Below are 25,430 nucleotides of genomic sequence, written 5' to 3'. Positions count from 1 at the left end.
AAAAGAACTAATGAAATTGTTATGTTGTGTATATATATTTTTAACATATTTTCATTAATTTATTTATGCTGCTAGACGTGTATAATATAAGAATTTCATGTAAAAGTAAAAATGAATAATATAGATTTAATATTTGTAATCACAAACTCTCATACAACTTCATTTTTACATGTGCCAAACTTCACAAAGAACATTGATTGAAAGTATCTATTCACAAAGAATAGCATTAAGGTTCCTTTAAAATACTGACCGAGAGTATTCTATAGAATCAAATATGATAATACAAGGCTATTTTAAGATAATATATATTAATGGAAAATTATTGAACATATAAAGCTTCCCTGCATCAATGACTGAATGTATTTTAGAAGCTGGAAAATACAAAGCAAGAATACCAATAGATTGAATATACTTGAATAACATGCAACCATTGGTTCCTCTTCTTGAAAATTTGTAAAGCTTTTGCAGTTGCAATCAATGGAAACTCTGTCTCCTAAGCTACCCATTTGTTAAATCCAATAAATTAGTTACAGCAATAGGAAAAGGACCAACGATGGCTACAGCATACACTTCTCTGAAAAGAAAATAGTAATAATAACAATTCAAGGTCAGGGTCAATACAAGCCAACAGAATAACATACAATAGTGAATCAAAGCAGAAAAGTAGTCACTTGAATATCTTTCAAGTAGCCTCTAAAATGAGATAAGATACAAATCGAAAAAGAAAAGAAAAGAACATATATAATGAGAAATCAACAAGTGTTTGAATTCAATCATGGCAGAACAGTATTCACCTTGACATCTTTCCCCCAATCCGTAATGTAAGATATAACATAAATGTGAATGAAACATAGAATGTTGAATCAATGGTGAAATAAATTTGCATTGTTCATTAGATAAACAAAGGCATTAGAATTCAATCATGGCAGAGCGGTATTCATTTCGGCATCTTTCCCCCAAACTATAACATAAGATATAGATACAAGTTGGCTAAAAGAGTGTCCAAATAGTAAAAGATAGAGGCAAGTTAAGTACGGCCCTATTACTGCATCAACAGAGAGCTCTCCCTCAAACCTATACAATAGTGTCAATTTAAGATATCAGCACTACAGAAAAAAAAAATTGTAACAAGTATAGAAGACATTTAATTACAGTAATTGGAGATATAGAAAAATGCATTATGTAAACATAAAAACAAAGATATTGCTTTTCACTATATAAAAAAACCAGTGCTTCATGTATTTTACTTATCCTTTAGTAGTATTTATCCTTTTTCTCTTTTGAATTCAAACCTCAAATGTATCTTACTGGATAAGACAGTCTGAAGTTTTACACCCTATGGGAAAGCAACCACTGAAGGAAAAATTATATACATTATTATTAAGTTAAACTGAAGGTAGAAGTGCTTGGTCATGCTGAAGTTAAAGTTTCAAAAGGATAAATGAAAAAATAGCAGTTTCCAGTTGTGAGTGGTATATCATCTACTTGGGGGGAGAAGAAAAGTATGTCGAAGAGAACTTAGCTAGTTCATGCAGAAAGAAACATAAATTGCTTCCATTCAGAGAATACAATCTGAATTCCTCCATCATTTGGCTGCTTCATGGCACCAACATTTCGCTCAATAATTGGCATAATTGGCAACACAATAGTGGGGATTATATCATCTTCATCACAAAACCATGACTTTGTCATTCCAGATTGCTAGGTATAAGGCATACACACTGCTAATATTAATGCAACTGACAACTTTAATATAAATAAGTTCAGTCTTCATTGAAGAAAATCAAGCGAAGTTATGTTCATCTAACAATTTCTACCAATCAGGGAACTCCCTCTATATTCCAGTAAATTGTCTTAAAAATTAACACCAAAAACAGTAATAGGGAGCAAAGTTATATTTTAGCAGGTTATAAGAGTACCACTAACCATTCCTGAAGAAGAACCGGCCTATTGGCTTTCTCTCAGAAAGGTAGGCCGGAACTTGAACCTCACCAAGTTCTACCATGCCAATGTTTGCAACCCCATTCAATAAAGCAGTTGAATATGAAGGGAAGACATAAATTCATTAAAATATTAAAAGGATATGACGGTGATTTCAACTTCTAAACAATTCTACTATGTGAGAAAACATCAACCAACACAAATTACACTACTGAATTCTAATATTTATTTTCAATGAAATATCTTATTTTCTAACACCTATTCATAGAAATATAGAGATCAAAGAAGCCCTTAATCAGAACTCAAAAGTATCATAGTAAATTATTAATTTAATATCTGAGTTGAAAATGAATATAAGTAATCATACTACAATCAATATCTTTACCATATGTCATAGATAACTAAGAACTGTCACATCTACATTGTAATGAGTAAATAAATATTCTTACTAGATCCCAAACTTTCAGCAAAAGAGCATACCAATTCTTTTCCACGAATTAGCAAATTGAGCAGATTGATTGTTGCTAGATGAATACACCTAAATGTAAATATCATTAGAATTTATTATGATTTAGTAAATCACTATGGGGGGTTGAACCGCAGATAATCCATGATAAAATTGCATAAGCACTAACTGGTAATAATAAATCTAAAATCCATAACCAAAAGCAAATAGAACATGCATATTCACTAGTGTAAAGGCTCCACAAGAATTTAAGCTAAATGAGTTATGTGTTAATTTACAACTGTAAAATCTACCTGCATATCTGCTCATATAATTCACAACTGATACAAGACTTGAGTTTAGAAATTCAATTGAGAGAACTTTACTCATTCAAATTGCACCTCTACATGTAAGTATTTCCTCATGAGTTGAATAATAGATGATGTGAATTTGGCAAATACCTCGCATTCCTTGTGTGGCTTGGCTTTTGAAATAACCCTAAAAATAATAATTTTCTTAAGATTTGGGCATCGTTTTAGCAGCTCCTCTACCCTTCTCCCTTTTCCCTCTCCTGAAAAATACGAAATGGTATACATATACAAACAAATATCCGGCAGGGGAAAATGTGTGCAGAATCGATTAGCTTCAGGTACTGTACCTGAAGGAAAATCAAATTGGATGACTTGATTCAATTTGTCTATGATTTTAGCTGAATCTTTGAGAGGAGGAGTTGACTCGAATAATGAATTGATCTCCTCGTGAACAGTTGCAGAATCTATTTTAATTCCCCTTGGACAAATCATCAGAAAAAAAAATCATCAATCAAAATGCAAAACAAACCCTAGTTGAATTGAACTTACAACAAAATCCAGTTGATTTGGGCTTCAAGTTGATCTGCTTTCTTTTAGATTGATTTGAACTTAAGATTGTCGAATAACCAAAAGAAAACAAAATTTGAAACCGTTGAGAAAATTTAATCTAAGAAAAGGTATTTTTGGAGGAGAAAAGAAGGGTCATTCGATGGAGAGGTTGGAATAGCCATTCGACACCTCCTCCCCTGAATGGCTATTCAGCGATTTTTAGAATGAACCTGTAATCCCCATTCGACGTTTTAAGCATTCAGCCAACCAAACGACTGTTTTCCTTTAGAGTTTTGAACCGTGTAGTAATGGAATAGCAATTCTATTGAACCAAACATAGTGTAAGGATTAGGTTGAAATAGAATTAAAATTTAGGGTATAAATTATAAATAACAGAAAATAGGCTGTTGAGGACCTAGATGAAACACGCTGAAACAAATGAGGGATTGATTGGGAAATATCCCTAGCCCTCATGCGCTGCGTTTCGTGATGGACCATACTGAAACGAACACAAAAACACGCGACAAAAATTTAAAAAAAATAAAAAAGCAAACAATGGCCACATTACAAGACGTCGCAAAAGCGGAGGAACTTCACACGCAATTATCCCATTCACCACAAAAACACGCGGATCCTCAAGGGAAATGGGTCAAGTCATGGGTCAGAGGTGAAGACAACGTTGTTTTGGCCTCTGAACCCACATATCAAAATGGCGTTGTTTACTTCTTATTACTTAAGTCAAAATTTTTTTAAAATTTCATTTTTTACCAGTTTTTTTTTTTAAAAAACTCAAAGAACCCCCCATTTTCTCTCAACTCTTTGCTAGGGTTATGAAAACCCTTCATTTCCGTTGTTTGACCGCTGTACCGCCACGGTATTCGGTGGCCGACGATGCGCCAAAATGGGCCTTTTAGCCCTGTTTCAAAAGGAGTTCGAAGGTCTAGCCTTCTTGACCCGAAAAGAACTAAAAGAAGAGATCCTCACCCCCTTTCGATCCCAACGACGGAAGAGAGACCTCCGGTAACGTAACCACGGGTGATTCCGATGAGACCTTCTTCTCTTTCCTTTTATTTATTTTATGCCTCTTTTTAGAAATAGATTTGTTCAAAAAAATAAATAAATAAAAATAAAAGGAAAACAGGAAACGAAAAGAACAACTAAAATAAAATAAAAAATCAACATTGTTAAATTTCTGCTTTTTTCTTTTTGATTTACTCGTGCGCATAAAAAATTACAAATGTGAAGAATCGAGCTTTTATAGCCGATTAAGATGACTATCCACTTTATATTTTTTGTCGTTTTTTGCTTGGTTTCTTCTACTGCTTGTGTATTGCTCTCTGTCTTGCGTGTGGATCTTTATTTTGCAAGTGTTAGAGAGGTGCTAGGCGTATGGAGGGGGTGGCATTTGAGGAGGCGGCGTGCGAGGTGGCCTAAGGGCAGACCGACCTAGGTGTGGCACACCTAGGGTTTCCCTGGGCTGAAGGTGTTTAGTTTTTGGGCTAGGATTGGTTTGGGCTTGTTGGGTTTGTTGGGTTTTAATTGTTTGGGCTGTCTGATATTGGTCTGGGTTTGGGTTAGTGATTGGGTTGATTTGTAAGTGGACTATTAATGTGCTGGATCCTTTATTATTTATTTGGGTTTTATTTTGTTTGGATGATTTGGGCCAAAATTGGCTATTACATTGTAATTTAATAATTTATTGACATCATCCATATTCATTTTACGGTCTATGTTCCGAGTTTATAGCTATTTCTCTTAATAATATTGTCAACAAAATTCGAATTTATATTCTCTTTTTAGAAATGCAATTTATCTTACTATCGCACCTAACACTTGATTGTTAATTTATTTTATTTAATCTTATAAAAATAATATAAAAAATTTATTTAAACTGATTTGATTGGAGATAGCAACAATCACTCAACTCACACCTAATGTCATCTCCATCCATATGGAACAATCACATTTTATCCAACTTGTAACTCATTAATTTTTTAAAAAAATCTTAATATAATCGACCAAAAACAATAATAAAATGAGCTTTTAGTGAAACATCAATGTAGAACTTAGATAAATAAAAACCACCCAAAACAAAAAATGAACATGATTTTTATTTAGTCATTGTCTCATTGAAAGAATGAAAGCTCAACCTTTGGGCTGTCTGCTTGGGCTTAGCCACAAAGGCCTCATAAAGTAGTTATCTTTATAAGACCTAAATGACCATTATTAGATTAATCCTGCTTTGCTTCATAAAGTAGAGATTTTAATGTCAAACTCTTCTCTCTATATAACGTACTTTATAAAAGAATCTTTGAAAAAAAAGAGACTGAAAGTATATTAAAAGGTATTTAATAATACCAATTCATCATTACATTTTGTCACAGATCTTTTATTTTTTTTTTGAAACTTTGAACTGTTTTTCTTTTTACAAAAATTCTGAATTGTAATGTTGTTCTTGATTCATGTATTCGGTCGGGGGTGTTGCATCATTGGCCTGCTTCAATATTTTATCACTCTCTCTCTGTATATTATATTCTATATTTGCGGGTTAAGCTTAATATAGATTGGGCCGTGAACCTAATTTTGAGTTATAATCCGGTCCATTATTGTATTTTTCCATTTGGAGCTGGAGAAAAAAAATTTATTTAGGTTTTAGCTCAAAACTTAATTGTTGTTTGAAGAATTATAAAATTTTTAATTTTTAATTTAATTTAGATATAACACTAATTAAGTGATAATCAATTTAAAATATTAAATTTAATTAAACATGGATATAAGGTTTAATTAAGTGATATTAATAGTAAAACAAACATACACGATTAGATTACTTTTGTTATTAGCATATCTATAATCTATAATTTATATAAAAGCACAATTTTGGAAAAACTTTTGAACCAACAAGAATATCATTTATTTACATTTAAAAATAATTAAAATAAATTTAAAAAAATCATATTAAATTATATTAAAATATTTTTTTATAATTAAAATAAATTTAATTTTATTAGTTGAAAACATATATTATAATAAAAAAGTTGTGAGAATTATTTTATGTATTAAGATTTTTTTGAGCTATATAATAGAATAAGAAGAAGTTTTAAAATGAATTAGTATATGATAGTTATAATAAAAAAAAATTCCGATAACTATAATAAAATTAGATTTATTAGTTCGAAAATGGTATAGATTAGGTAAAAAAAATTGTGATATGATATGATATTATAGATTTATTTAAATTATACTAAAAACTAACTATAATCTAATTTTAAATTTAGTAATTAAAAAATAAAATAAAATAAAATAAAATAAAATATTTTTTTATAAAAAGAGTTGTGATTATAATTATAATATAATCTAGAATAATTAGTTATTCTAGATATTATGGTAGTTCTATTAAAATTATAACAATGTATGATAATAATATAATTTAGATTTATTAGTTATATAAAATAGCACATGTATGTAGATTTGTTTATGGATCAGGCTTGAACATTCAAGGCTCGGGCTCAGCCCGTTTTCAAACTTGTAATATTTCATATTATAATATTTTTATATATTGTATAACTTATAACACACAAAATATAAATATTTAGTAATATATAATATTAGTATAATGTAAACATTAAAAGTTGTTACTATGGCTATATATTTTTAATAAATAAAATACATATAAATTTATTAAATATTAAATTAAATTAATATAAATATATTTTTGAAAAATTTAAAAAATATGGGTGGGCCTAAAACGGACTTGGGTTAGTCATTTACAAATATGAAAGAATTTGAGTAAAATTTTAGATTCATATTTCGGGTTGAGCTTAGGCAAAATTTTAGACTCATATTTTAGGTCAGGCTTGGGCAAACATTTAATATCATGCTTAAGCTCAGCCTAACCCATGAACACTTCTATATATATGGTTTATATATAGTAGTTCTATTAAAAAAAGTTGTAAAATTTTATTGATATAAAATAGAGTGATAATTTGAAAAGATGTGTAAGCAAAAAACAAAGATTGATTTAGATTAATTATCACTTAACTAATAGTAAAGTATATATCCATTTAAATTTATATTTAGTTCTATAAATAGCATCCAATAGTTAAACTTATTCAATCAAATAGCATCTAACTAAAATCACCCTTGGAAACTAAGAAGAAAATAGAGATTCATAGTATTGATAAGTTAGAAGTATCTCCAAATGAATGCAACATTAAAGTTATGATTATTCGAAGAGAGTTGGAAGATCATTTTAATTAGGGGTGTTTATAGTTTGGTTAAAACCGAATTAATTGACCGAATCAATCTAATTCAGTTAATCGGTCTGTGGTCGAATTTAGTTGGATCAGAGGTCGGTTAATGATTTTTTAAAATTTTGGTATCTTTTAATTCGGTTCGAAATTGGGTAATTAATTGAATTAACCAAAATAAATAATATATTATATACGTTTGTTAACTTTTTGTTTGGTTGTTAACTTTCAAGATTTAAGTAGTATTTCTAATGTTTTATTTGATATTTTCACCTCCATTTAAAGTTTTTTAAACTATTAAAAAAAGGAAAATATACATTAAAAATGTATTTTTTATATTTTTTATACTTATTTTAATCAAAAGACCAAAAAAAATTATATTTCGATTAATTCGGTTGGTTAACCTAATTAACCAAATATTTTGATTTGGTTAATGTATTTGAAAAAAAAAACCATGATTCTATTAACGGTAAAAAAATTTTACATTTTGAGAAATTCGGTTAATGGTAATTCAGTTAGAGTATTAACCAAATCGACCGTTTGAGCACTCCTAATTTTAATCGATGATAAGGTAATATAATATTATGATATTACTTTTTTTAATCTTTTGTAAAGTTATTTATATTGTATGAAATACACACTTTCTTTATTCTTTCTTCTTTAAATTATTATTATTATTATCATTATTGTTGTTGTTGTTGTTATTATTTGTATGGTGTACGTGAAACTTTTTCAACAAAAATTTTTAATCATGAATATGTTTAATGTGTTTATTATTTTAGTATAAATATTTTGTTACTTATCATGAGTTATTAAAATTGTTACATGTTGTTTTATCTGTTTTTATTTTTAATTTAATATTATAATTTACTTATATAGTTCTAAATTTTTTAATGTTTAATTATTTATTTTATTTATATTAAATTTTCATGAATTAAAATAATAAAAACTGAATAGTAGAAAATATTGATTTGCAACATGTTCATGTGTAATACACGTGACATAATTTTTATATATATTAATTATGTTAATTAATTATTATTTTGAATAATGTTGTGTTGCATTAATTACATGAAGTAAAATTAAATTGTACATTAAATATGTTTAAAAAAATTTAATTATGATTTCGATTTATTATTATTATAATATTTAAATTTTAAATAAGTTAACATTAATTTCTTTTTTTTATTGGTAACAAAAGTAGGAAAAACTAGTTACAAGAACTTAAAGCGTAACAGTCCAATTTTCAGTGGTGTCGAAAACAGTGATTTAGGGATTACTAAATCCGACAAGTAAGTTTGAAAATTTAATAAATTATACCTATGAGTCAAGTGTGATTATAGAAGTATTTTTTTAATTAGTGAATTTTGTGATTTAAAAGAATTAATTAGGTAAAATCGAGTTGAAAATGAGGTATCGAGACCTCAGATTTATAAACCAAGTTATAAATATTTATGGAGTGTTATTAAGTTAGTATTAAAGTTTAGTTAGAAAATTTTAACGTTTGGTTAGTCAATTAATTAAAAAGGACTAAATTGAAAATAGTGCAAAGTTTGGTAAAGTGATTAAATAGCTTAAGTGACTAATAAGGAGGGATTTGAAAGGCAATTAGACCCAAATTATATGGGCCGGATGGTTTGGGCAAGAAAATCAGCAAAAAGACAAGGAGAAACAAGGGCAAAATTGGAAATTTTGCAAATTAAAACATATAAAATAAAGACAAAATTGAAAAATCTAGATATATCATCATTTTTCTTCAGCAAAAATGCCATGAGAGGTTTGGAAGTTGCTGTTTTTTCATATTTTGACATATGTGAGTTTAATTTTTACTTTTTTCTTAGTAATTTTTATGTTTTTGTGACTTTTACAATTAGGTCCAACTATCTAATTCATTAGTTTTTGATTTTATGGGTGACTTTAAAAGTTACCAAGAATAATTTCTGTATGATTATGGTGAATTATTATGGAATTGAAGTTCTTATTTTATTATGTGATGATTTTATTAAGTGATTTTGATAGAAATTGATTTTAGGACCTAATTGTGAAAAAGTTGTGAATTAAGGTTTGGTACTGAAATTATGATTTTTAAAGGTTGTGTAGTAGCTTAGAATGAATAAATAAAGTGTTAATTGAGAAAAATTAGCTCAATTGATGGGTTAATTGAGCAGGCACTAAATTGTAAAAATTGTAAAGTTTGGGGAAAAAGTGTAATTTTGGGAATTAAAGGGTATAAACTGTAAATTAGAGTAAAATTTAATTGAACGCTAATAAATTAATGATTTTAAAATTATAGATCAAGAACCCGAAGTGAATCGTGGAAAAGAGAAAATAGCTGATTAGTCCCTGAACTTGTTGACTTTTGCGAATTTGCCCAGGTAAGTTCATATGGCTAAATTCAATTTTTTGATATGAAAATTTCATGAATGTTATGGTATATTATTGCATATGAATGCTATTAAATTGTGATAATTGTGAAATAATGTTTGAGTAAAAGTACAAATTAGATGGAACGTACAAATTAGATGGAACGACGGATTTAGTACTTTCGTTCAGTGACTAAGACGAATTGACAGTAAAGACCATGGTTGGACCATGGCAACATGTGATATGTGATTTCCGTATAAGACCATAGCTAGGCTATGGCATCGGTGTGATATGAGCTTCCGTATAAGACCATATCTGGGATATGACATCGGTATGATATGTGCTTCTGTGTAAGACCATATCTGGGATATAGCATCAGTGTGATATGTGATCCGTGTAAGACCATGGCTGGGCTATGGCTTCAGTGTGTGATATGTGACTATGTGCAAGACTATAGTTTTACTATGGAATTGTGATAACGAAGTACTCAATTTCGTAATCGTTCCCTAATTTGATTAAGAAAGGTAAATGATAAAGGGGCCCGAGAGATTAAAAGTTGGTTAATAAGTGACATTGAATTCAAGCAAGTGAACTTATCACTAATTTTGTGATTGAAAGGTGGAGTTAGTGAATTTAGATATTGTATAATTGTTATAAAATTTTCAGTAAGAATTATTTTCTATGCCCATAACTTACTAAGCTTTCATAAGCTTACTCCTGTGTGTTAAATGTTCTTCGTAGATTGACGTGAAATTGGTGGATCAGATCAACACATCAGGGCACACTGTCTAGATTACTTCAGTAAATTTTATTGTGCATTTTAAGGTTTATATGGCATGTATAGGGTTTAATTGAAAGGAAGTGAAGGTGTTATAAACTTATTTATCAATATTTTTCACTAGGATGGTTTTGGATAGCAGTAGTAGTCCAACTTTGAAAAATTACCAAAAATTTTGTAAATCGACTTAGAGGTTGAATAAAATATGAAATTAAAGCCTACTGAGTCTAGTTTTACATAGAAGAAACGGTGTAAGTGAAAGAATCTTATTTTATGAGATAATTGAATTTTTTGAGATTGAGTCAGAATAATTTCGGAATCCCCTGTTTTGATTTGGGAAAATCATTAAAAATTGTAAAAAAATAATTATGGGTTATAATTTATATTATTAAAAATACTTAATGAGTATAATTTCAAAAGAAACAAACGGGAACATCATCCGAATTCCATATGAGGAGATAATTAATTTTTAGTAAAGAAAGGTCGAAGCTGTCAAACAACAGGACAGGGGTAACTTTGAAGACTAAGATTGTACTTATTGGCTAATCCATAAATTTTGGAAATTTTATGGTAAGAATATATGTGAGTCTAGTTTCAAGAAAAATTAGCAGATCTTAATTTGGAGTTCTGTAGCTCTAGATATAAATAATTTAGTGACTATGACTCAAGTAGACAGTTTTGCTATGAACAGTAAATATCATGAATTATTTGAAAATGTTTTGAAATTTTTGGTAATGCTCTGTAACCCTATTCCAGTGTTGGATACGGGTTAGGGGTGTTACATAAAGTCCCTCTCCAAAAGGGGAATTCTCTAGAAGTTGCAACCCAAGCCTTCTCTTGTGAGTCATCTTAACTAAACTATCCACGTCCTAGTTGAATTCACTAGAAATGTGCCAAATACTCCAATAGGAAAATCGTGATAGCAAGTGATGAATTCTCGTAACCAATGTCGAGTTGGAACCCTCCGAAGATCTTTCATTAATTATCTTAACTGCTTCAAGACTATCTAACTAAATAAACACTTTTTTCATATCCTCGGTCAATTAAAAGTGTTAACCTATCCAAGATACGCCATAATTTCGCATTAAACACTGAACAACTCCCCAAGTTCCTATTAAAACCAAATAACCACTTTCCATTATGATCACGCACAGTTCCTCCTTTTATCAGTGAATCCAGTGTCATGATTTACTGAACCATCAGTGTCTAAACGAACTCAATTTCCAACCAAACTTGAGTAAGGAATTGCTATACTTGTTTCAATCACATGCCCTTTGGTTGCCAATAAATACTATTTTTCCCAATTGTAGAAATTCTTAATTATATCGCTGCTACTCTAGGAAGTGGCTTGAAAAATAAAGATGTTTCAATTTTTCCAAATATGCCTAATGATAATTTTGAAGAAGCATTGCCAATCCACATCCCTCACATAATTATCCCCATGATTCTGAGGGTTGTCATTAAGCTATTCTTGCAAATTCCTACAATGAAAGCTATCATGCCTTTTAAGAGCAATTAAATGATTGCAAACACTCATCGTTGCTTGATAGTCTCTGACAGCATGTAACACATCTTCAGAACTATGCCCACAAACACCACAGGTCGTACTATGTCTAAAACCCTTTCAGACTCTCTTCGTATTAGTTAATAGCCACTATTTGAAAATGAGCCAAAGAAAGAAACGAACTCATTGAGGACTTTGAAATTTCCATGGTAATCACCACCTTGCCTCCTTCAGATTCCAAGAACTATCTCGAAGGTTTCAATATGCACTCTTAATAGAAAAGGACCCCGTCAAAATGCCCCCTAAAGAATTCTATCATTCCTTGCTGCCAAGTGGGGTGGGGGATCCCTACTATCTTGTTTATCACCTCTTTTGGTAGCCAAAGCCGAAAAAGATCAAGATTCCAAACACTATCATCAGTAACCATGTCATTTAACAAGGAGTCCAAATCCAAACTAGAGTGTCTGGAAATCCAGTTAACTAGAGGAATTATATTCGGCACCCAAGGGTCACGCTAACATTTAATAAATCTCTTATGTCCTACTCACCAAAGAAAATTCTCTCGTATAAGCGGCCAAGCTTTCACAAGGGCTCTCCACAAGAAAGAACATCTACCATGGGATATTATCTCAGGTAATCCCCTAGAAACCCCATACTTGCCTCGAAGGACCTTAACCCAAAGAGCCTTAGATTTCGACACAAGATTAAATCCATAACTTCATCATGAACGACGTATTATGATCCTACAGATTTTAGAATCCAATACCACCATGTTCCTTCAGTTTGCAAATATTATCCCAATTGATCAGAGCCACTTTTTTCCCACTATTTGAAGACCCCTAAACAAATTGTCTAGCCATCTGTTCAATTTCGTCACAAAGCCCCTTTGGGATCATCATCAATTGCATGAAATAACTTGGGACTGCCAACAATACTAATTGAGCAAGAGTTACCTTACCAGCTAAAGATAAAGACTTAGCATCCCAACTCTAATAGAGACTTAGCATCCCAACTTTGCAATTTACTCCGAACCTTATCCATAACAAATCAGAAGGTATTGTTAGTAACTCTATCATGACAAAAAGGCAATCCCAAATGGATTCCTAAATTTTGTATTTTACGAAAGCCAAGAATAGAACACAAGCTCTCCCTTAAGGTGTCACTAACGCCTTAAAAAACAAATATTGGTCTTCTGGGCTTTGATCTTATGCCCAGAATAATCATAGAAGTTATCTAGCACCCTTTTAAGAACCCTAGCTTGACTTTCTTCTACATGTCCAAAATTGATCAAATTATCTGCAAAGAAAAGGTAAGATTGGGAAGGTGTAGCAGCCCATTTGTAATCAAATTGGAATAGTGGTTTTGGGACCACAAATATAAAGTAAAAATATTTAATTTATTGTTATTTTAATTTCTACAGTATGAAAGTATGATAGTGTGAAATTTTCGTTAAGAAATTTTGTCATTTGAGTGCTTAATTTGATAAAAAGGAATAAATTGCGTAAAGCGTAAAACTTGAATTCTAATAGGTAAAGGTGTCAAATAGCAATATAACCTTAAATTTAAAGTCCTTATGTGGTAAATAGACCATTAATTAGATAGTGGAGGATAATGGCTTGACATAATTGAAAATTTGAGTTAATAATAAGGTTAATCTTGTCATTTAGTAATTAATGGTTAATTAAATAAAACAAAAGCCATTAATTTCATTCATCTTATTCCTTAGCCATTTCTAACATGAAGAATAGCCATTTTTAGGGCTTGATATTCGACCAAGCTTTGTATGCTCAATTAGGTACGATTTTTGTCCCATTTTTAATGATTTTTGTGTTTTTGAGATCGTTGTAGCTTAGTCTAGCTAGCCCAAGGACTATTTTGCAAAACTGTTAAAGATTTTAGATGTTTCCATTGATATAAACATGATTATTTTGATTTTTAATGATAGATTATGAATGTTTGATGTTAGTTATACAAGTTTTGTTAAGTGATTTTTAGTGAAAATGCAAATTAGGGATTAAATTCTGAAATGTGGAAACTTTGGTTAAAATGTGAAATAAATGGAAAATATAGGCTGTTAGGGACATAATAATAATTTTTCTAGCATGGGTTGTGGTTAAACTGCATGAATTTGTGTTTTTATGAAATAAGGATTAAATTGTAAAAATGTGAAACATTAGGGGCAAATGTGTAAAAGTTCCTTAATGTGAATTTTAGACTAAATTGAATAGAGCGATAATTAAATAAGTTAATTTTGATTACATATAGATCAAGAAAAGCAAAACTTGGATCTAGATCAAGGGAAAAACAAAATTCTTGACTAATGGACTAGTTTAGCTGTTTTTACATCCGATGTAAGTTCGTATGTAATAAGTTTCATTATAAATGTATTTTAAATGCTTTGATATTGCATAAACTATGAATACAAGACTATGGACATGTTCAACAATGTTTCGATGAAGATTCGGCATTAGAAATCCCAGTTGAACCTTAGGAATATATTAAGATATGAATAACAAGTCATTAGGAGTTATTGTGATTATGTGATTCGGGTGCTAGTCCTGTATGTCCTACCGGTGGCTGAGTATACTGGGATATGTTGTGGTTACTTGACAGCTTATGTGAGCAGCACCGTGTTGCTACGTCTTGACCCGTAGCTTGTATGAGCAGGCTCGTTGATAGCTCGAGAGTCAGCATATTTGTGATATGAGATAGCTTCGGCTAGATATGTGCACTTTTGGTGCGAGTTACATTGATTTGGCTTCGGGCCATGATATTGGCACTTAGTGTGCGAGACTTCCGAGTATCCAAAATTTATTTCGAATGGTTCAACGAGAAAAGATTATGTTTCGAGGATAAAAACAATGATATGGATCAGCTCAGGTACTTGTAATAAGTTTCTCAAGTAAGTGATAATCGATAAGTTAATTGTAAAGTAAGTAAGTTGATGCATTTATTCATGATATCAATAATCATGGTAATGTGAAAATTGTTAAATTGAATGTATTATTTGTTCTTTAAATTGTGATTGAATTGGCATTTATACTTATTTTCAATGAGCTTACTAAGCTATAAAGCGTACTTTATTTATTTTTCTGTGTTTTATAGTGAAAGTAGGCTAGCTCCGATTCGGGGATCGTCGAAGATTTTGTCACACTATTCTACTATCAATTTGGTACTTTTTGAGCTTATGTTTTGAGTATATGGCATGTATAGGGACTTTGGTCATTTTGGTTTATAAGTTGATGATGAATGTAGCCATTTGAATTGGCTTGTAAATGTTCTAAGGTTGGTTTTTGTATATTACCATATAAGTTGGCTTATTTTAGGTGATTGAATCATGTATCTATATATATGTGTTTATATGGCTTGTGTGATGTTATTGAATGTTGGATATGTGATGCTTGTGGATAATTAGTATAATGGATAGCAAATGGTTGAATTATGAATATCGGTATGCTAGTGAATCTAGGCATTAATGCACATTTGAGTTTTGTGACAGCCCAAAATTGACCCTAGTCGGGAAGTGGTTTCGGGACCGCTAAACCGAGTCACCGAAATGTTCGAATGTGATATTTATTGTCTAAAATATGTAATTATGAATGTGTGAAAATTTCAAGCTTCGATTTAGTCGATTGCATGTGAGTTTTAGTAAATAGGACTTATGTGAGAAAATTTTGAAATGTGATAGGTCAAAGCATAAGGACCTATTAGTGCATGTTGAAAAAGGGGACTTGCATGTCAATTTCCCCCCCTCTATTAGTAGTGGCCGGCCATGACAAGTATGGTAGACCAAGTGTGATGGGCAAGACATGTCATAGACATGTTGTGTTGGTGCATCATGGGTGGAAACAATAAAATAATGAGCATGGTAATTAAATAATGAAAGGGAGGAGTGATGAAAAAAAAAAGAATGGTCTCATCCATGCCCCCCCATTGCCGTGAGTAAAAGAAAAGAAAAGAAAAATTTTGTTCATCCTTTTTCATCTTCTTTTGGCCGAAAATTCTAAGGAAGGAGGAAGGAGTTCTTGCTTCATGTTTGGTTTGGAAGAGGATTAGGAGGAGGTTTGGCCATACTTGTATCTAGATCAAGGTATGTTTGAGGTTGTGCCATGAGATTCATGCATGTTTTTAGTTGCTAGCTTGAGTTCTAATTAGCCCATGGTTCAAATCTTTGCTATGTCATGGGGATGATATTCAGCCTAGGTGGATTTTGTGTTAATGCCATTGCATGCTAAATATGAAGCTTGTTAATGATGCATGTGATGGTGGATTGATGATTCTTGAATCTTCTTTTTAGCATTTTTGAGTGAGCACATATGTGCATTGGTTGCTAGATGGAGAAAAATCGGCTAGCAAGTTGTGTGCTAAGGCCGAATATAATTTTTGTATATTAATGAGTAATGCATGTGTTAAATTGATGGAAAGGGAGAGGATGCTTTACTAGTGTATATATGTGTGTATTAGCCAAGTTTTGAACTTGAAACAAAATGGTGTTTAGTCAATACAAGTGACCATACTTGTAGAATGTATTAAGTGTTGCAATCGGCCCCAACATAGACATGCATATTCGGCCATAGGAAGGAGATTGGTGTTGCATGTATTCGGTTAGAGGCAAGCATATTGATGCTTTTGTCTTGGCTTAGAAAATTCGGCCAAGGGGGAAAATTAGCTAAAATGTTGAGTTTGATTCATGATTTCCGTACATATGTGACTTTAATGTCTAATGTATAAATATGGGCTAAGTGCCTTGTGTTCCTCTTTTCGATGCTCAAATGATTAAATCAATTTATTTGTTTAATTAAGCTCAAGAGCAAAAGGGAACTAAATCCGATAAAGGGAAGGAAAAAGTGGTCGAATAGCTATCGGAATCGTTCGACAACATCCGAGGTAAGTTCTTGAGTAAAAGAGCTTAAATTATGATTTGATTAGATCATGTTTTAAGCAAATCAAAATCATGCTCTTTGTGTGTGGCTATTGAGCCGAAATTGCAAGAATGATAAGTGTCTTGTGTTTGAGTTTCGCTAACGAAAACGAAATACGAATGTGCCATGATTTATTGTTAAATGTGCATGGTTATTTGAATGATTTCCGGGCTAAGTCCCGAAGGCTTTGTGCTAGGTGACCATATCCGGACTAAGATCCGAAGGCATTTGTGCGAGTTACTAAATTCGGGTTAAGTCCCGAAGGCATTTGTGCGAGTTACTAAATCCGGGTTAAGTCCCGAAGGCATTTGTGAGAGTTACTATAACCGGGCTATGTCCCGAAGGCATTTGAACGAGTAGCTATATCCGGTTAAATTCCGAAGGTACGTGATTTGGGAATGAATGATCTTGCTGTAAAAATTCAGTTAATACGCTTGAAACATCCCAACATTAAGGTATGTTTCGTATGTGCTTTGAATTAGTTGAGCCCTTACAAATAAGTATTCGCTCAGTTGATAAATGAGCTACCGGCCTTTGGCTAAGTTGATCTTTGTGTATGAATAAAAGGGTTGGTAATGTGAAGTAAGTATGATATTGAAAAATTGTGCATATGAAATTATCCGTTTAGCTACATGAATGCTATACTTTTGTTGTGCTGGAATCCCTTGCTCAAAACTTACTAAGCATAAATTGCTTACTCCGTCTCCTTGATTCTCTGTTTTATAGATTTTGGTTCTCCAGCTATCGGACTCGGGATTTTGAAGTCGAAGTCACCCACACTATCAAAGCCCCCCCTTTTGGTACAATTTTGGTTGAACTTCGAAATGGCATGTATAGGACTACCCTTTTTGTTGGGGGTCATGGACCCTTTGGACTTGTATAATTTTGGATAGCCATGCGAAAATGGCTTATATATGTTTGAGTATAATGTTATAATCATTTGGTATGGATATGGTTATTGAGAGGTGTGGATATGCTTAACAAGGATTGGCCATGGGAATGGTTAATCACTATCATAATTTGTGCTATTTATGCTAAAAGGGCTAGTTGAATCATGGAAACTATGAAATAGGTAAAGTCTACCTTAAAGGCAGATGCTGACAGCAGCAGTGATGTAGATTTGGAAAATCACTAAAAATAGTAGGAAGGGAATTAAATAGTGAATAAAGTATGTAAACGAACCATGATGAATCTATTTTCATAGGAAAGTAACGAAATGATCATATGGATAGTATGTTAAGAGATATTCAGGTTCTCGTAAGACAGGGCCAGAACGGTTTCTGGATTCCCTGTTTCGACTTTGGAAATTCATTATAAATTAACCGGAGATAATTAGGAGTCATGCCATATATGTATAGATTCCTATTTGAGTCTAGTTTCTATAGAAACAAACGACATCAGTATTGAAGCCCTGTACAGGGAGATATCCAAGTCGTAATGCGCAAAGGTCAGTGTAGTCGATCCCTGTAACATGGGAGACTTTGACTAATAAACTGTACTAATTGACGCAACCAAAAATTCTAGAAAAAAATATGTAGATGGGCATATGAGTCTAGTTTCAGGGAAATTTACAGAACTAGATTCCGAGTCTCTGAACTCAAGATATGATTTTTTAAGCGACTAGTACGCAGATTGGCAGTGTCTGGGAAATTTTTTTATAAGTGGTTTAAAGTCTGTTAACACCTCGTGTTCGACTCCGGTGACGGTCTCGGGTTCGGGGTGTTACAAGTTTGGTATAAATTTAGATGGCATATTGTGATATTAATATGTTTTGTATTGGTTGGTGTTGGAAATGGTATGAAATATGCCTAAGAGAGGTTGATTGAATGCCTATTATATGCTATATTTTGTGCCATTTGAATTTGGCGTAGGTGTGCATAAGTTTGGCTTGGTAAATAGCCTATTTTAGTCCATACAAGCAGAGACACGGGGGTGTGTCTCAGCCGTGTGTGACACACAGTTATGTTACACGGCCGTGTGTCCCCTGGTGTTGAAATTAAAATCAAGTCAGTATGCTCCACACGGCCTCACACATGGGCGTATGACATGGCAGTGTGACATAAGTCAGTATACCCTACAGGTTTGGCACGGTCTAACACACGGCCTGACGCATGGGCGTGTATGACCATTTTTAGGGCACACGGGCTAGCCACACGGACGTTTGTGTTGGCTGTGTGACCCAAAATTCAGAGAGTTACATAGGGTAGAACACGGGATGAGACACGGCCTTGTGCTTCCATTTCGAATATCCACATGACCTATGACACGGTGTGTGCCCCTGTTTTTGAGAAAAATTTTCTAAGTGTTCTAAGAGTTTCCAAAGTTAACAGTTTAGTCCTGAATCACTCCCAACGCATGTTTAGGGCCTTGTAGGCTCGTATTTGGGACAATATGATTGGTTGTGATTGAATTGTATTTGAATTGATTAAATTGTATGTGAAATGTATGTTTAAATGTGTGATAAGTTCGGTAATGCTCTATAATCCTATTCCAGCGTTGAATATGGGTGAGGGGTGATACAGAAGGACTAGAGCAAGATAGATGGACCGGATTCCAAAATCCAGAGTTAATAGCTGAGTGAATACTATGCCCCAAACACTCCATACATAAGACGAAAAGATAAGGGGACAATGGACATCCTTATTGAACACCTCGTGCTGGTCTAAATTTCTATGTTGGAGTTCCATTCCACAAGATCTGTATAGTAGAGTTAGTGATAGCAGACATGATAACATTTCAAAGAAATTTAGAAATACATGTGGCTTAAAGGGATGCACAAATGAAGTCCCAACGCACTCGATCATAGGCCTTTTCAAGATCAATTTTAATAGCCAGCCAATTCTTATTCTTGTGTTTAATCTTCATGGAGTGAATCACTTCCTACACAATAATGATGTTGTCTGTAATGCTCCTTCCTGCAACCCAATCTGTTCTTGTCCAATAATTCTTGGGAAGATCACTTTGAAACTGTAACGCCCCAAAAATCTTGAACTTTTTTTTTTCTCTTTGGTTTTGATAAAAGGTGAGCTTAATATTCCTAGTCAAGTGTTGTTTATGTGATAATAGGCCTTGGTTAAGTTTTGAGTTCGAACTTTAGGGTGAAGGAAATTATAGTTTGATAATTAAAAGAACCTTGATGGCAAGTAGTTTGGTTTTTAAATAAATGAAGGAGGAGTTGGACACAAGGAGCCTTGTATTGGAGTGGCAAGTAGCGTCACATGTGGGGCTTAGAGGTGGCGTCACATGCATGGCAAGGAGGTTTGGGGTTCGAATCCCTCTTTGCTCAAAAGAAGGATTTATTTTTGCTCAATAAATGGCCAGTAGTGGCGTTGGATTTGAACTTTGAAGGGAGTGATCAGAGGAGAAATTTAAGGAAAGGTTAAGGAGTTATCAGGGAGAAAAGTTAGGAGATGAGGGGTGTAGAGAAGTGGAGCCGAATTGGGAATTTAGGGATAGGTAAATTCAGCTATAGTATATATAGGTGCCGATTTTAGGGATTCTAGGCTAATGCCGAATTCTCCCTTTTTATTTTACTGAAAACACTTTTCTCTCCAAATAAATAAAAGCCAAAATCCCTTATTCTTTCTCTTTTATTTTGTGCCAATTTCTTCTCTTCGTTCTCATCAAACTCTTTTCTTTCTTGCTCCTAGTTACTTTCTCTAAAACCGAATATCTTTTGACCAAAATCCTGTTGTGCCGCCACTTTTTCTTCAACGTTGGCCGACCGGTTCTTGTGTAAGTGCTTTACTTTCTTTTAGTTGGTCTTCCTAGTACCGATTTCTTCTCTCCCTCACTCTTTCTAAATCAGTTTTTTTAGGGGATTAGTATCAAATCTCGGATTTCAGATCTCTGTCGAATTACTCCTTAGGCGTTTTGGGGTTTTGGGTAAGTATTCCTCTTTTATTGGTTAAGGTTGGTCGAATTGTAATGGATGATTTAAGAGTGACTTAAGATGATTGCGAGTCACTTGTTGTTTAGTTATTAATGATTAAGATTGATGCAGATTTAAGAAATACTCGTGATTAGTGATCAAGGAAGGGCTGTTAAAGCTTGTCGTTCAAGGTAAGGCAAAGGTGAGATTTTCGATTTTTGGTGATCATATTTGATAAGTGTGTGATTAATCGTTGAGTGATATTGTTTGTAGGTTCGTGGCTAAGGAGATCACGACACATTTTAGTACCAGGTGTGTACATCCACTGCACATACACAATAGACTGGCAAATCCCGAAATGCCAAAAAGTCGAAATGTCGAAAAGCTGGAAGTTTGGCTACAATAGTCTTGTGACTGCGCGGACACTCGTAAGGGGGAAAATCGATAGGTTATTAGAGGCCCGATGAGCGATTCCATGGAATTAGGCCGGGTATTGGCCAACCGGGCCAGAATGGTCTAAATGGGCCCGATGGGCTGTAGGGCCCATAATAGACAAAATTGGAAATTTGATACTATGCGATGAAAAATCATATGATTGCATGACCATGAATGTGATTGGGCCTGATGGGCCATATGAATATGATTGGGGCCGATGGGCCATATGAATGAGATTGGGCCTAAAGGGGCTGTAATAGTCTGGTTTTGACGCTAGTCGGAATAGTGGTTTCGAGATCACAAACCTGAGTCTAAAAAATATTTTAATATTATTTTCTGTGTCTGTGATATGTGAATTTACATCTGTGAAATTTCTGTGATTTAACTTGTCTGTTTCTGTGATTAATTATGAAAAAGGATTAAATCGCGTAAAGTATAAAAGTTGAATGTTAGATGCTAAAGCGCCTATTTGGCTTGGCTTTTAAAATGAAGGTCCTTGCATGTCAATTGGACCATTATACTAATGCATGGACAAGTATGGACACTAGTGGATGGAATTTTTAATTGTTAATTAAAGGGAAAATTTGGAAAATGCATATTAATGTATATTTTGAATAAAATAAACATGAAATGTCCATGCATATTAGTTCATATTTGGCCAAAAATTCAAAGGAAAAAGAAAGAAAAAAAACAAGCTAGGTTCGGCCTTGTCCAAGCTTGATTAAGGTTAGAATTTTTTTTCTGTTTTTGATAATTTCTACGTTTCTGTGATCGTTGCTTCGTGTTCTTCAAAACCCATGTCTGAATTTTTGTTTTTGTTGAAGATTATGAAATGTGCCATTGATGATTATATGAGCTTTGTGATGTTTTTATATGGATTATGAAACATATGTGTGAGATTATCAAGCTTTGTCTTTGAATTTTGATGAAATAGAGCTAATTGAGCTAAATTGTGAAAATGAGGTTTTGAAGGACTAAATTTTGAATTAAACATATTGTATGGACTTGTATGAGAGTCATGAAAATTCGGATAAGCTTGTGTACAAGCAAATTTTATGTAATTGTGATTTTGTGGAAAATGGACTAAATTGTCAAAGTGTGAAAATGTAAGGGCTAAAATGTAAAATACCCTAAATATGTGTATATGGATTAAATTGAATGAAATGAATGATTGAATGGTTGAATTTGTATTGTATTAGATCAAGAACAAAGAAATCGGACTTAGATCGGGGGAAGTCCAAAATAGTTGAATAGTCGACTCGTTTTATCTGAAATTCGTCCGAGGTAAGTCAAATTACAATTAAGTGTTAATTGAAATAAAATTCTGCACTTATAAAATGTAATCTGTATTGGATGGCCTTGAGTGCCTGATGTATATCTTTGGAGTAAAGTATGATAATATGTTAATATCTGAAAATCTCTGTATGTTCCTAAGCAAAGTTGACATCTATCTGTGACATCGTGTAAGACCGTGTCTGGGACACAAGCCTCGATTGAGATTTACGTATAAGACCATGTCTGGGACATCGACTTCTTATCTGATTTCATGTAAGACCCTGTCTAGGACAGAGGCATCGATATTGAATTACATGTAAGACCAGGTCTGAGACGTCGACATTGTACTTGATTATGAGCATCTGTATCATTTCTGACCCGTCTGATTATAGCGTACGAAATCTGAGATTGAGTATATGAATTGTATAACCTATGCAGGTACGTTTGTATCATACTAAATTTTCTAAATATGAAAAACTCTGTCTTTGTGAAATATGTATGGAAATGAAGCATGACATATATGCAAACAAAGGAGCATGGTTAAGTTTATGAATTATTTTATGAAATGGTTATGAATCTCGATGGTTGAATGGTACTTATATGCTTTAGTAATTATACCAATTGTATTTGGCTTACTAAGCTCTTTGTAGCTTGCTCTATGTGATTACTGTCTGTTTAACAGTTATCGTAGCTATTGAAGGCTCGGGGATAGTCGAGGATCGTCACCACACTATCGATCTCATTTTGGTACTTTTAAAAGTGTACATATTTTAAAGTATGGCATGTATAGGCTAGAAGGTTTATGTATTAATTTTTGAATTGTAAATATAGGTTATATAATGAAAGTTGGCTATCAAATGGCTTGTTTGTGTTAAGTTTTGGTATGGTTTGAATGAGTTGTTGAATGATGATGAAATAGTTATAATGAAGCATGTTTTAAGCATGAAATTGGTTGGAAATTTTGGTATGAATGTTTTATAATATTGCTTGTAGGATTGGACTCAAAAAGGGGTGGCAAATTTGGCTTAAACCAAGCCTACTTGGTGCCACACGGTCAGGGGACACGGGCATGCCTTGTGGCCGTGTAAGAAAAACAATATTCACCTAAAAATCACACGGTCTTGACACACGGGCATGGCATATGGCCGTGGGCTAAATTCAGTAGCTAGCTAAGTATCAGACTGCCGTAGTACACGGGTGTGCCTATTGGCCGTGTGAAAAAGTCAGTATAAGACCTATTTTTGGCACGGTTGGCTTATATGGGCGTGTCTAGTGCCCATGTGTGCCGCACGGCCTATTCACACGGGCGTGTGACTTTAACAGTTTGGAAGAATTGGTTAAGTTCTGAAAATTCTGAATAGGTTCGGTTTAGTTTCGACCTTTCCTTAAATGTATGTTTTAGGTCTCGTAGACCACTGTGATGAATGAATTGGTGTTGAATGCTTCTGTGTTATTGATATATGATATCTGTGATACTGAATTGGTCCGAAATGTTCTGTCTGTCTGGTAATGCCTTGTAACCCTAATCCGATGTCGGTTACGGGTTAAGGGTGTTACAGGGGCTAAATGAATAAGTGTGGATCTGTTAGTGTTTAGTAAGGGGTTGTGAACCTAGTTTTTGGTAACTACTCAATCAAACATAAAAATTAAATAATTAATTAATTGCGATCGTGGACGAGTCATAAGGTTAAGGTGTGCCAATGGGTATATGTATGTCTAGGATTGGATCTAGGGAGAGCTTGGTACTTAAGCGGTCTTAATGACTCACCTCCTCTTCTCTAGAATCCTACCTAGTGCATAGTATCTATTCACTTTAGCCAACGAGGACTTGTTAACGGGCCAAGGTAAGTAATAAACCCATAATAAAGAGAAAATTACCGAAATGACCCTAAGGGCAAAAATGACTAAAATATCCCTATGTGTGGAATGTAAGATTTATGGATGTTACATGTATACCTGCTGCATTCATATGACAGTCTGATTAGGTTGCATATGGGTTGGGAATTATGGAACGGAGGAAGAATATAACGATCGCGTGGTTGATTGACGACCGTGGATCCACCGATGGCTTTTTAAGCCCAATATATGAGAAGCAGCTTGCTGCAACGTTAGGTAGTACCGCAACCGGGCTACCATTGGAGTGTATCGGATGGGTGGGTCGATATTTATATCCCCACATGGTGTGAATCGGGGGATGGAGATGGTGTGTAGTGATTGGATGGGTAGGATTCGTGCATATTTGATTGCTTTACATCTGTTCTGATATTGAGTGGGGCTCAGGCCCAAAAAGATTTACTATTGCATGCTTTACTATTTTCCGAGGGTTGTACACACTGAGTTTTTGAAAACTCACCCTGTAACACCCCTCGCTCGTATCCGACGCTGGGACAGGGTTCGAGGTGTTACCTGACTTAAACTCAACCAATCACACAAAAATCAGGTCGTAACTATTTTATCAATTTAAAACTTTTCATTTCACATTCATTTTGTCTCTTAAACGGGCTCACGAGGCCCAAAAACATGATTAGAGGCGGTTCGGGACTAAAACGAGAACTTAAGAAAAACTTGAAAAATTTTATGCTTTAAGGCTCCACACGCCCGTGTGGATATAGGCCGTGTAGTCACACACGCCCGTGCCCTTAGCCCGTGTGCAAAACTGACTTTAAAACAAGGCCATGGCACATGCCCTGGGGGCAGACCGTGTGTCACACACGGTCTAGACACGCGCCCGTGTGTCTACCTGTGTAGACAATTACAAGGCTATTTTCCAAGCCATTTGTCACCCTCA

At 33.4% G+C, this 25,430-nt stretch overlaps 1 protein-coding gene across 1 annotated transcript in view; it reads right to left on the bottom strand.

Moving 5' to 3' along the window:
* Nucleotides 1–289: 289 nt before the first annotated feature.
* The window catches only part of LOC107955617 (uncharacterized), a 48,405-nt gene continuing 23,264 nt past the window's right edge, over nt 290–25,430 (bottom strand). The window contains exons 2-6 of the mRNA XM_041087301.1: nt 3,247–3,268; nt 3,045–3,174; nt 2,848–2,957; nt 2,422–2,479; nt 290–1,664 (exon numbers count right to left, since the gene is read on the bottom strand). Coding sequence (XP_040943235.1) covers nt 1,528–1,664; nt 2,422–2,479; nt 2,848–2,957; nt 3,045–3,174; nt 3,247–3,268 — 457 coding nt within the window. The 3' untranslated portion in view covers nt 290–1,527. The remainder of the gene's footprint in view (nt 1,665–2,421; nt 2,480–2,847; nt 2,958–3,044; nt 3,175–3,246; nt 3,269–25,430) is intronic.

This window comes from Gossypium hirsutum, chromosome A01 (genome assembly GCF_007990345.1).
Source record: "Gossypium hirsutum isolate 1008001.06 chromosome A01, Gossypium_hirsutum_v2.1, whole genome shotgun sequence".
NCBI lineage: Eukaryota > Viridiplantae > Streptophyta > Magnoliopsida > Malvales > Malvaceae > Gossypium > Gossypium hirsutum.
This window is presented reverse-complemented; position numbering and strand designations above follow the sequence as displayed.